The sequence below is a fragment of the Triticum urartu genome, chromosome 2 (assembly GCF_003073215.2).
Source record: "Triticum urartu cultivar G1812 chromosome 2, Tu2.1, whole genome shotgun sequence".
NCBI classification, from domain to species: domain Eukaryota; kingdom Viridiplantae; phylum Streptophyta; class Magnoliopsida; order Poales; family Poaceae; genus Triticum; species Triticum urartu.
Window position 1 is genome coordinate 188,115,940 of NC_053023.1, and position 13,536 is coordinate 188,129,475.

Below are 13,536 nucleotides of genomic sequence, written 5' to 3' on the forward strand. Positions count from 1 at the left end.
CATGTATACACGGACTTGGACCATGGCATGCCTGTAATACATGTGGAGTACGTCGTGTGATTGCAAAGGATGAATTGACATCCATTGTTTTTAGCTCCTTTGTTGCTTTCTTTCTCCTTCCTTTTGAAACTTCGATGATGGCAGACCAGCATGGAAACATGTAACTCATACTGTAAAGTACAATTTTGAAGTGACGCCAGTTAAAAATACAACTCATTGCATTGTATGTTCTCGTCTACCTCTAACTAGTGGGTCGTCCTGCACTTAGATCTTGTTAGGTCTGTGTCCCTTGACGTCTTGCCTGGCCTGGAGCCTCCATGGAGGTTGCCCCAAAATTATTTGGTTGTTGTCCTAAAAAAGCCTCGGATAGCCTCACTTGAAGTATCATGTAGGTGGTTAGCCTAGATAGAGGAATCATGGAAATGATTAGCCTAGCCCAGGCATTAGAATTCCAATACCTGGCTATAAAAATTACTTGACGTCTTGCTTGGGATTGTAACTATGAAAATTGCAGGCCCGATGGCCGTGACTGCAAAAGGTCGACAAGGAAAGGCCTTGGGCGAAGTTCTCCATCGTGGTGCCATCTGACTCGCAAGCATTGGTTCAAGCGGCAGCACGGACGTTGATTGGCAATGGCAGAAACACCCTATTCTGGGAGGATAGATGGATTGACGGTTTCCGGATGTGTGAGCTAGCCCCGCGGATCTACTGCTGCATCCTGAAGAGAGTGCGGCGATCTAAGCTGGTAGCGGATGCACTAATTAACAATGATTGGACCAATGACATTGGCACCGGCCTAACGCCGGAAGCTGTGGACGAGTTTCTAAATCTCTGGCCCAGGATCGCGGCTGTGCAACTAGATGGCGAGGTGGAGGACACTGTGAGGTGGATGTGGGAGCAGAACGGCGTTTTCTCGGCTCGATCGGCCTATGTGGCTCGGTTTATGGGAAGAGAAGTGGCCGCAACAGCTGCATTTACTTGGCAATCTAAGGCGCCACGGCGATGCCGGTTCTTCTCTTGGCTGGCGCTAAGGAACAAATGTTGGACATCTGATAGACTTGCTAGACCTGGATTACCTCACCAAGACTCATGCCCGTTGTGCAACCAACATGAGGAAACCATGCAGCACCTGATGATGAATTGTGTCTTCGCGAGGCAGATCTGGGTGGCCATCGGACGATTAATGAAGAGGGTGAACCTCGAACCAAGGCAAAATGAACCGCTAGAGCAATGGTCTATAAGATAGGACGGGAACACAAGCAGCGGACGTGCACACAAAGCGAAATGCCTCCTTGGGATGTGGATGATATGGAAGCAAAGGAATGATGTGGTCTTCAATGGTCACGTGCCTTCGGTCCCACACACCATCCAACGCATACGAGATGAAGGTACACTTCGGGCGAAGGCGGGATTGTTCAAAGGTGACATGGAAGGATTCGAGGTGGAGCAAGGAGTGTGGGGCACAAGCGAGTAGTCCGTTGTAGAACTAGGGTAGTGCCGGATTAAATCTGCATGTAAATAAGCTTGTAACCGTGGATTTTGGGGCTCCCTCCCCCCCTCTTCTTCTTTAATGAATGATACGCACACTTGTATGTATTTGAGAAAAAAACTATGAAAATTACTCTTTGTAGATGGACCTGTCAATTGACTTGTCAAACTTAAATTCTCCCGGCCGCAAACCAAATGCCCTTCCTGCTATGTTGTCTGACAAGGCAAGAAATTACTTGGAAACCAAGTCCAAGTCGGGCCGCAAACCAAATGGCCTTTCTGCCATGTTGTCTGACAAGGCAAGAAATTACCTGGAAACAAAGTCCAGGTCGGGAAACATTTTTCCTCGGGCCCGTAGTCTTGGAAACAAACCAAACTAGTCAGTTGTAACAGCCGTCAACTTTGTCTCAAAAAAAAAAAAACAGCCGTCAACTCAAAAGCCGAGATTGGTGTCCGGCAATTACCCTTCGAGATTTTTTCCAAACCATGCAAGAGATTTGCATGTATTCATCATATAGAAAGGATGAGCACAATGTCAAAAATGGCGCCAAATGGCACGATCTAAAGGCAAAACCACAAAATAAATAAACGACCTACGGATCTATGGCACAAGCGCCGACCAAGACTGAACAATAGCCAACCAAGTAAGAACTAGTAGGAAACTAGGAACAGGAAGAAACCATAGACCATACACGAAGGAGTTATCAGCACCCGATAGCAACGACCACAATAGCAGAAGTGCAAGTCCTCCTATATGGCATCCGCCTAACCATACTTGCGTGAGCATGGACACCAACACAGAGACGACCGCAACATCACAACGAGCATAATACAAGCGCGGGGAGAAGATGAGCGTAGGGACGACGTGCAGCCAACCAAAACACGCACCACCGAAACGACCAAAGGTACTACAACTAGACCGACAAACCCTAGGAGGAGGGGCGCCCATATCACAACCGAGGGACGCCGGAGCACCAGCTTGTAAACACATCTCTCATCGATTCACTCAGCTTTTTCTCAAATCTGTTTGCCAAACTTTTCAAGGGTGTTACCATGCGTTGGTAGCATGCATGGGTAGCACACGAGGTTCCCATGGCACTAGAAGTCTTTTCCCATTAATTCCATGACGACATACATGTACACCATCACATTTGTCCATCTACAAACCACGAGAGCACATCACCGGAGCCTGGAGGCTGACACCCCTCTCTCTTTCGTATGACGCCACAAACGCGGCCTGTTTTGCAAGAGCCAAACAAATAACAGAACCGATTTTTTGTTTGAGACAATAATGGAACAGATGGTTCCATGTCTACAGGAACCTGGACCATGGCGTGCCTGTCATACATGTGGAGTACGTCGGACGATTGTCGATTGGAGAGGCTGAATTGACATCAAATTGTCTTTAGCTCCTTTGTTGCTTTTTGTGTCCCTCCTTTGATTCTTGGCTGATATCAGCCCACCAACATGGCAACATGTAACACGTACTGTGATTCTGTGAAGTATATTCTGAAGCAAGCGACGCCGGCCAAAAATCCTCTGCAAAGCACAACCGGCCGTGAGAATGCTCTTTCTGCACTCTAAGTAAGCAGAGTTTAACTACAGGTAGCTGTCAAAAAAAAAGAGTTTAACTACATGTTAAAAAGAAATTGACTTATTACTGGGAAGCACAGGCCGACATTGCAGCTCCAAGATGGACCGGAAATCTTGAGGTCTTGCTAAAACATACCAAAATATAGGTACATGAATAGGTATACTTCCAGGCATCCTCAACATTATACCCAATATACTACAGGTGTTGCTTTGCCACATCTACTTTTCTTCCAGGCAAATGACCAATTTTACATTATTTCCACAAACTTGTACAGCCTATATATGATTCACACCAAAGCCAAAAAAAGAAGAAGAAGAAAAACCCACACCACAAAGGAAAAGGAAACTCCCAGCATGGGGAGGAACTTACAAACCCCAGCTTGTGGGAAAAGTGGCGCCACCTGAGCTTTTGAAGTGGAACCGAACAAACCCAGAGCGCATGGCCTGGATGGCGATATCCACCAAGGCGATCAAAATAAACACAATCACAAAGAGAATGAACAGGATGTAGGGCCTCTTGCTCCACCGTCCAATCATACCCAGAGCAAACGGGTAGATCAGCACCAGAATCCACGCGTTGAACACCAGCCCAAGTCCTGCATCTGCCATCTGCATCAGTGACCATCCTCCCACTATCGCCTTGCCTATCGACGCGCCAATGGCACAGACATTCACCGCTATCACCACCATGGTAGGGATCAGCATCGGAGCCCACTGCACGGCATACAGTTCAGCAAACTTGTCGCTGGTACTGCTTGCTACCTGTTTCGCCGTCAGCTTGAATGAAACGCCCTTCAGGCCAAACAACTTCAGCACTATGTGAAATACTGCTGTAGGGTACACGGCTGTTGCACCAATAATGTAGAACTGCTCGTTGCGGATCCAGTCCAGCAGCGTGAGCCCAGCCCACTTGATCTCAACCATACCGATTAACTCGGTCAGGGCGATGACGATGACGAGGTACAACACATACGTGGGAAATGGCTTCTGTATGTAGAATTGCCCACGGAAGATCCATATCACCGGAAAGAGGAGATAGAACACAAGAAAGACAGATGAAACTGGGTAGGCTGTCATGTTGGCATAGGCAATTCTTTGCATTGGGTGGAGGCGGCGGCCAGCCAGGAGTGGGCAGTTCCGCGAGAAGAACATCTCAAGGGAGCCCCCTGACCAGCGCAAGATCTGGTAGAGCCGCTCAGTGAGGTTGATTGGTGCGGTGCCGGCGAATGCATCTGGCTCCATGCGGCAGTACATGGATCGCCACCCATTCCGGTGCAGCCGGAAGCCGGTCACCACATCCTCAGTTGCAATGTTGTACACCCAACCAACTTCTCTGCCCCATTCAGTCCCGTCCTCATATGCACATGTCATGACATGAGCTAAGTCAGCCATGACAGGCTCTTCAAGTGCCGGCGGCGACATGATGGAGCGTTCTTGGTCTGCTGCTGGCAGTATTGAGCTGATGAATGATGCTGAACTGCCAAACTTGGTGGAGCTGTCCACGATCTTGACGTTATCAGGTCTCCAGCGAGGTGGGTCAACACCGTAAAGTGCGACACGGCGGAACATGCAACCAGTGCCAACATAAGACGGCCCTTGGATGCCATTGAGGCCGAGCAAGGTGGCGTCAAAGAAGACACGATTGTGATTGCAGTACCTATCTGTGGGATCAACATCATCGAAGCGTTGGGGAAACTGGACAAAGGCAGTATTGTCACCTTCACGGCGATCGAGCATGAAACATATGCCAGCACGGAAGGCTTTAGAGTTGTTGACGTAGTGGTCACCATCGAAGTTGATGATGAAGGGCGCATTGGTCAGGAGGGCAGAGACTCGCAACTGTACATTCATGGCACCTGCCTTCTTTTGATGATCACAGCTTGGACTCTTCTCGCGGGAGATGTAAACGAGCATTGGGAGGCGCACATCAACTGCACTGAAGTCTAGAGGACTGTTGGTGCTTGCTCCTAGACCAAGTTCTGGTTCATAACTTGGATGTTTCAACATAACCTATTAAATAAAGATCGCAGTTTGAAATAAATAAGCACTCATGTATGATTCTAGTCATAAAAAATTATAGTAAAAAAAGTTAGAAGTGAAAATGTATACCTTAACAATTCCAACATGTTGTCCTTTCTTATGATTTTCAGCTGGGTCAATCCATGTGCCTGGCCACTGTGTCCCATCTGCCATCCAAGTTGCCTTTGCACCTTCTTTGGCAGCAGCATGATTGTACACATCTGACCGTTTGGGAATAAGGGTAAAAAGTGCATCTAACCGCTCCTTGAACTCATCATACTCTCTACACATGTGCCTGCGGTCGTTGACAAAGTCTTGTGGTGCATTTCCAGTGTATGGGCGTGTATTCAAAGAAAAATAGCTCTCAGGGGCTCTTGGCTCAATGGAATGTTTTCGGCAAAAGGGAACCCATAATGCAGCAAATTTTGCAGTCTCAAGCAAGCCATCATAATGGATTATTGACCCACCATCATCTGAGAGGTAGCAAGCATGCTTGTCAACTGGATAGTCTGCAGCAAGGATGGATATAATGGAGTTCATAGTGTATATCATAGGTTCATTAATGGGATCAACGGTGTTGATGAAGACATCAAGGCAAGGAAGGTTGGAGTTGCCGTCAGGGAGATCAAACTGCTGTTCCAAGAGGGTAAGGTTGGGGACACGCTTGACAGGGTTGAGCTTTGCAACTTGGTTTAGCAACCAAGTGACGCCAAACCAAAGATCCCCAACCATCGATATCCACCAGAGCCACATGCCATCAGCGTATGGGTGCCTGACACGCCATATGAAAAATAGGACGATAGCAACCAATCTGATCAAGCTCAGCAACCTGTTATACAGAAAAGAAGAACAATTAACTACAAGATCAACTCACGGATATAGCTTGAGGAAATAATACCCGATACTGAGGCTTAGCACGAGGACGAGAATCTCTAGCATAATTTAGAACCTTGCAGGATGTAAATTTACGAGTAGTGCGAAGTGTGAACGATACCAAGATGAAATGCAAAATTACAAAGACACATCACCTTCCAGTCCAGGAAAAATAACAACTAACAATCACTCTAGTATGTTGGTAGATAAGTACAAAAAAAAAAACAACAACAATGTTGGTAGATAAGTGTAAAACTAAAATTACAGAAGCATTTCGATGATGAGCATTCTTATAGACTTTCTCATGGCCACCTTCTATAATTGGTGGCTGAACCATATCTGACATATCAGCAAGTCCTGCCAACGTATTTAATCTCGCAACCACTATAACAGTGGAGTTCCACATGGAAGTCCTTATCAATAATAATATCTTTCTGAGTAAGCTCAGATTCAATCAGGTTGCTAAAACCACCATATTGATCAAAGATCTCTGACAGACAGTTGACCTTAATATGATAGTTTTAGTATTTGCCGATTACTAGTTTAAGTACTTTGCACATTAAGGAAATCTCCAATCTACATTGCCAGAGTTCGATGGCACAGTGAACGTAACAGAATTCAGTGGTATAGCAGGGTCCTTACATTTTGGAAAACCTAGATGGGAGGCGCCGTGAACACAACGGGGCGCCAAGGAGAAAGACCGAATGGAACTCGCGTCGAGAGGAAGCGGCGGATCGACGCCCTCCGGCCACCCGTGCATGACAGCGCGGCGAGCTGCAGAGTCGGGAGAGGGTTGCCGTGCAGGACGGCGAGGGCTGGAATCAGACAGCGCAAGTCCAGGGGTGGGGTCGAGGCTTAGCCGGCCCATTGGAGGGGCAGGCAGGGGCACGTCGCCCATCGCCGCCGCCTCCACCGCCGCCGTCGCCGTACCGTGGGTTTGTGTGTGTGTGTGTGTGTGTGTGGGGGGGGGGGGGGGGGGGGGGGGGGGGGGGGGGGGGGGGGGGGGGGGGGGGGCAGCTTTGTCTCGCTTCGTGCGAGACCGAGCGTCCCCTCGCCATAGAGCGCGCAAAGTCGGCCGGCCCAGTAGCGTTAGTTCGTTAGTTTCGTTAGTTTTTAAATTTATTCATATTTTAAAAATACATATATATTAGAATAGACTAAAAAATATTCAGAAAATCAATTCATTTAAATTTTGCAGCTTTGTCTCGCTTCGTGCGAGACCGAGCGTCCCCTCGCCATAGAGCGCGCAAAGTCGGCCGGCCCAGTAGCGTTAGTTCGTTAGTTTCGTTAGTTTTTAAATTTATTCATATTTTAAAAATACATATATATTAGAATAGACTAAAAAATATTCAGAAAATCAATTCATTTAAATTTTGCAGCTTTGTCTCGCTTCGTGCGAGACCGAGCGTCCCCTCGCCATAGAGCGCGCAAAGTCGGCCGGCCCAGTAGCGTTAGTTCGTTAGTTTCGTTAGTTTTTAAATTTATTCATATTTTAAAAATACATATATATTAGAATAGACTAAAAAATATTCAGAAAATCAATTCATTTAAATTTTGCAGCTTTGTCTCGCTTCGTGCGAGACCGAGCGTCCCCTCGCCATAGAGCGCGCAAAGTCGGCCGGCCCAGTAGCGTTAGTTCGTTAGTTTCGTTAGTTTTTAAATTTATTCATATTTTAAAAATACATATATATTAGAATAGACTAAAAAATATTCAGAAAATCAATTCATTTAAATTTTGCAGCTTTGTCTCGCTTCGTGCGAGACCGAGCGTCCCCTCGCCATAGAGCGCGCAAAGTCGGCCGGCCCAGTAGCGTTAGTTCGTTAGTTTCGTTAGTTTTTAAATTTATTCATATTTTAAAAATACATATATATTAGAATAGACTAAAAAATATTCAGAAAATCAATTCATTTAAATTTTGCAAGTGTTTACCACACATTTAAAATAAAATATTAATGCTGAAAAATGCCGGCTCAAAATTTTAAAAATATTAATAGCATTCACAAAAAAGTTTCATGACATTTAAAAATATGATTGTGATAATTAAAACAATATTTATAGTTTTTTACATTTTATAAAAAATAGTAAAATTTTGAAAAACATTCATGATACTCAAAAAATGTTCACGTGTCTCAAAAATATTAATGAATTTACTTTAAAGTTTTTATCTATACCTCTATACCTACCTACTAATAAAGTACAGAGCGTTTCTGCCCGCCCATCGTCATATGTTTTACAAAAAAGACCTGTTTTTTCTTGAAGTAATACATGGTCCAACACTAAGTGCTCTTTCTCTGTTCGGCTTCAGTCCAACTGCGCAGCCTCTGTCTCGCGCGCCTGCCCTCCGGTTAGTATTCCGTGTTCAGCTGCAGTAGGCCCAGTTTATCCTGTTTTCAGCCCGTTAGGTCTCTGGCTTTTATTATTTATAGTAAATATGTTCACGTAATTGACAAAATCATATGTGCTAGTACAATGTAAAGAAGTTCACGTAATTGACAAAATCATACTCACAATTCAAAAAATGTATGTGGCATTTTAAAAAATGTTTTAAAATATAGTAAAATAAAATTTAAGTTTTAATTAAAAAACTTACCATTTCAAAAAGTATTTGAAAAAAATTTCAAACATGTATTTGACAAAAATGTACATCAGGTATTACAAAAATGTTCAACATATATAATCTTTTATGAAAAACCAAAGAAATTGAAGAAATGAATATAATAAAATGAATACAAATTGGAAACATGAAGAAATCGAACGAAGAAATAAAAAAAACAATATATCATTCATTATTAGGCCGGCCCATTCATTGCACAATGTAGGCAAGAGGTGCATATATTTCGTGGTAAGCGAGATAGTATATGGAAGCAACTAGGTAGCGGGTACCCTTTCGGAGGCTCGCACGGTCACAGTTTGGGCCATGGGATTGCGGCAAGTGCTGCGGCCAGCCACGCCACTTGTTGTGCACTGCGCAAAGTCAGGACTTAATTTTTCCTGGTTGTCCCTAAGTTTTGATGAAAAAAAGTTTCATTTTTTTAGAAGCCGGGTTTTTTCGTGAGAAGCACAGTTGAGCTTCACAGTTGTGCTTCTCCAAAGAAAAAGTACCATGCTTGTGTTAAGAAAAGGAGAGCGCGCGTTACTCCCTCAAGAAATAAAAAAGAAGAAAAAGAGAGCGTGCGTTAAGCGCTGCACAATGCTCACGCATTATACAGAAGGCATATGAAAATTCCGTGGGAGCATTCGTGTCATAGCCTGCATTAGTGGGCACCGAGCACGCGAGTCGCGAAAGGAACTGTGCAAGCAATAGACTACGCGATCCATCTAATGATCAGACGCACTTAGCCTTAGAGGCGAACGGCCAGCAGCTGAGCACTATGAGCAACCACGCATGACCAACTCCCAAGTGCACCATCATCCGTTATGTGCGAGTCTTACATTTCCATTTGCAGCAGGCCTACGAGTGCTTTCAGTCGGCAAAGCACCAGCTGTCTAACAAAATGTTTCAATGAAACCCAGCCAGCTAGCGAAGATTCTTTTCTACGTAGTACTACGTGTATACGAGCGTGGTACATGGAGCGCCCTTTGGACACCCACTGTCATGCTGAAATGCCAAATTCGACACATAGCTATCAAGAGACATCGGTGTCAAATTTGGTACTCCCTCCAATCAAAATTAATTGTCGCAACTCTAGGACAACTTTAATTTGGATTGAAGTATTTTTTATGTTGGTGTTGCAATTGCTAGTTAAGTGGTCTCTGGATTGACATAAATCAACATAAAAAAGCTATGCTTCACTCCTGCTAGCCCTTCTACGTAGCAACACCCGTAGATCGTCCTAACTAAGGGTAACTTAGATGGTTAGATTCTCTATGATGGTGCCTGCAGCCCATCAAAATTTAAGTTCTAAACTTGCACGGGTAGGTCGCATATTTTCTGGACTTAATTCAGGCTTTCCGACGATGTTCTTGTAACGTGCTAGGTTTCTTAAGAAGGAGAAGCAAAAAACTCTAGAATGCATTTTATTCAGCTAAAGGAACTCGCCATAGGATCATCTACCTGTTGTGATTCCCGTTTTCTTGATTTGGTAATGTTATTTCACAACAGAGTGTGACGCTAGTGCCAAAGCCTAGAAAGCGAATGTGGCATGCCTATTAGAGTATTAGGCCTTCGATGTGGAAGCCCTTATGTAATTTTTTTTCTCTCTCCCGTTTACATAATCGTGATGCTTGTAGAAAAACAAAATCGACTTAAACAAGATGATCCCTAACCTTTAAAAGATGAGTAAAGCAAACATTGAGCCACGTCTTTGGTGTGTCTATTGTCACGTAGATAACAAATAGGAGTCTCTGAAACTAGGGGTGGATTAACGACTAGCTCACCTTGTTAAAGATTGGCTCGTGATCATTAAGACTCGGATTACTAAGCTCATTTTTCCTAATGATTTAAATACAAAGATAACTCGGTGCATTAAAAGCTCAGGGATGCTCGGGAGCACTCATTACAGCACATCACAGGTACAAGTAGCATGTCATGTCAACAATAGCTTAACATATGATTTGAACGATCGCATTGTCAAATGCATTAATGATTTGCAATAGCCAACAAGGCAACATAATAGTGTAAGAAACATGGATAAGTCCAAGCATAGGAGGCATGTGGGCTAGATTTGTGAGGTGGCCTAGATGATTGTGATTAAATGGATTATGAATAATATTAACAGGTTTGACGAGCTGCTTGTGAAACTCGACTTCAAACCATTAAGCTCTTCATAGTTTAATAAGCTAAAATGAGCACAAGTTAAAACTAGTGGAGAAAACAAGTGATTGTTTCGAACTTTGAGCTTTTTGTCCATCCGTAGTTTCACCGGCCTTCATTGAAGGCAAACACTCAGCGTAGGACCGTGGGGACGCAAGTGAACTTTTGGCGTACAAGCACACTCACCAGAAAAAGTGACATTGAAAAAGTTTTACCATAACATAAACAATTCGTAATTTAGGGCGGCCAATTATGAACTGTTTATATGGAGTACATGGTTAATTTTAGTTTTATACATGAATACCTGGGCTGCGGTTGATCGACCATGATTTAACCTTTTGGCAAAAAAATACTTCAAATTTGACGTCATGTGTATCTTAACAAAATGAATGCTCTCTGATGAACCTTATGACGTAGTATTCCGTTTCTCACAAGAAAGGATACACTGTCAAATGCAACGTGACACTGCCACCTCAGAGTGCGACTGCATGCCCCATACCAATTATCTATGGCGGGACCGATTACCAACTAAGCTGCCACAAGTAAATCGTGATCTATCAACCGCATTATGGGCGTTCGACCGATTAGGCGGCCGCCTCTTGCCGCAGTGGTATACACACAAGTGCCATAAATTAGAAGGTGTTTTTTTTTTTACATTTCGAAAAATAAATCGCGCGAAATGTTGAGTGTTAATAAAGATAAAGCACACCTGTAGGGATGCAGGAGGATGCCCTTGACCTTGAACGTCCGGTACAGCAGCGGCCGCCGGCCGTCCTCGCCGCCGTCCGCTATGGCGGCCGCCATCTCCCCCTCGTCGGCGGCCACCCAGTACTTGTCCTTCGGGCTGATCTTCTTCGCCACCTTGCTGCCGCCGTTCGCCTGCAGTGCCGGCGTCGCTCGGTTGGCGACGCCGGCCTTGTGCCCATTGCCGGTGCCGTTCTCCAGCGCCAGCGCCTGGTCCGCGACGCCGGCGCCATTGCTCGCATGACCGGCCCCGTTGGCTGCCGCCAAAGAACCCATGCCCCACGATTCCCAGCTATGAACAGTAGCTAGCTACACTCGATCGTGCTTACATATGCTAGCTTTAACTGGCTGTGTGAGATGAGATCACCGGATGGACAGCAGCTGAGCGAGTGTATATATGGTGCACGGGCTATGGGAGTGGGAGTGCGCAGCGAGATGTACACCGGTACCGGACTGTCGGCTGCGTGCGTCCGATCGGAAGGCGGGTCACTTGGGAGGGAATACGGTTCTACAGGGTGGATCGGCTGGGCTGCAGCTATCAACTAGCGCGGGGACGATAAATTATTATTGCCATGCCATTGAGGAATGCACCTCTAGTTTATTCAGCAGCAGCTAGGCGATGGGATCCGGTCTTCCCTCTTGAGGAGCTAACGGTACGAATCGATCGGCGAGTTTTGCGCGCGCGCGGCTGACACTCACTGCAGCGAAGCATAACAATGACAGAGTGTAGGGAGCTCGTAAGTCTTCACCGCGCGCCTAGATAACTAACAATGCCACACGTGCCATTAAGGAATGCGGCGTGTTTAAGTATTAGCAGCGGAGATGAGATCCGCCCTGTTGTTGGTGGACTTCCGCTTCAGGAGAAACGGTGCAAATAGTCAGCGCTTAGCTTAGCAATATAAGAGCATCTACAGCCGGACCCCTTAAACCTGTCGCATACATTTAGGCGGACCGTCCAGTCACTGTCCGATCACTTTTTTTTACCTAAACAACCCTCAAACGTTTGGCCTAACCGGCACTCCTCGTATCAAGTCTAAATATAAAGCGAATATGAAGGCGTTCGGGCACGCCCATCACGTCGGACCCGACCCATGTTGGTTCAACCGACCCCACATAAATTCCTTCATGTCCGCTCGCCCAACCAAACCCTAGCCACTTCACTCCCCTCCCCTCCACTCCCCTCCGTCATCCAAGCTCGTCTCCAACTCCTTCCGACTGTCTCTGGCATAGCGGGCAGCGGATCCGAGTCCTTCACCTTCAGATCCATCGATCCCGAGCTCATCCCACACGACCCCGAGGAGGTGATGGTTGTCCGGCTTGCGCTCCGCCGCGCCCGGGAGGAGGCCCGTGCACGGCTACGCTCGGACTCCATCCGTCAGGAATCCATTATGTCCGCCCAGATGGCGCATGGATCCGCCGCTAGGCCAGCCGTAGCTGCCTCGCTGGAGGACGTGCGGTCCATCTGGCGTCCGAACGCGCTGGCAGACGCGCAACCCCTCCGTTGACGTGCCAAGCATCTGGACGCACCATGGGCCTCGTCCAACGAGGCCATGGCACGGCGTGCCCGCCGTGGAAGGCACCGGGCGTGGGAGGCGGCGGCAGCCCTCGCGGCGGTGGACGTCGGGGAAGCGGAGTCGCATTCTTTGGCGCCCCATATGGTGCATCAGTCCGGGTGATGCAACTGCATCGTGGTGAACGTCGGCGGCTCGTCCCCGGACGGATCTGTCATCGATCTGACGTCCACTAGCACCCAACAGGTACCGGGCTCCGGCGAGGAAGAGTAGGGCATGGGAGACGGCGACGTCTTGAGTCCCGTGAGCCGGATTGTGTCCCATGCCCTACTCTACCTTGCCGGCGACCAGACCAACACTCCGGGGAGTGCAGCCAGCCGCCAGACATGGCCACGGCGACCGGACGAGCTCTGGTTAAAGATCGCTACGTTGCATGTAATAATATGAATTTGAGGTTTCTAATTTGAAGTATCCGGATGTGGAATGCATTTTTTGAGGCGTGATCGGTCACTGTCCGCGGATGCGCCCAGACGCGTCCGCGGACGTTTGAGGGG

The 13,536-nt window shown here is 46.6% G+C and overlaps 1 protein-coding gene across 2 annotated transcripts; it reads right to left on the reverse strand.

Moving 5' to 3' along the window:
• Nucleotides 1–3,199: 3,199 nt before the first annotated feature.
• On the reverse strand, nucleotides 3,200–12,096 carry LOC125536676 (probable mixed-linked glucan synthase 8). 2 transcript variants are annotated; one of them, XM_048699924.1, is made up of 3 exons: nucleotides 11,437–12,096; nucleotides 5,191–5,929; nucleotides 3,200–5,091 (listed from the first exon to the last, which is right to left on the reverse strand). In XM_048699924.1, exons 1-3 carry the CDS (start codon nucleotides 11,745–11,747, stop codon nucleotides 3,448–3,450), a joined length of 2,694 nt encoding a protein of 897 aa, XP_048555881.1. In that variant the 5' UTR covers nucleotides 11,748–12,096; the 3' UTR covers nucleotides 3,200–3,447. The 2 variants fall into 2 exon arrangements, with proteins under 2 accessions (XP_048555881.1, XP_048555882.1); XM_048699925.1 differs by lacking the exon at nucleotides 11,437–12,096 and adding an exon at nucleotides 6,616–6,922.
• Nucleotides 12,097–13,536: the final 1,440 nt, after the last annotated feature.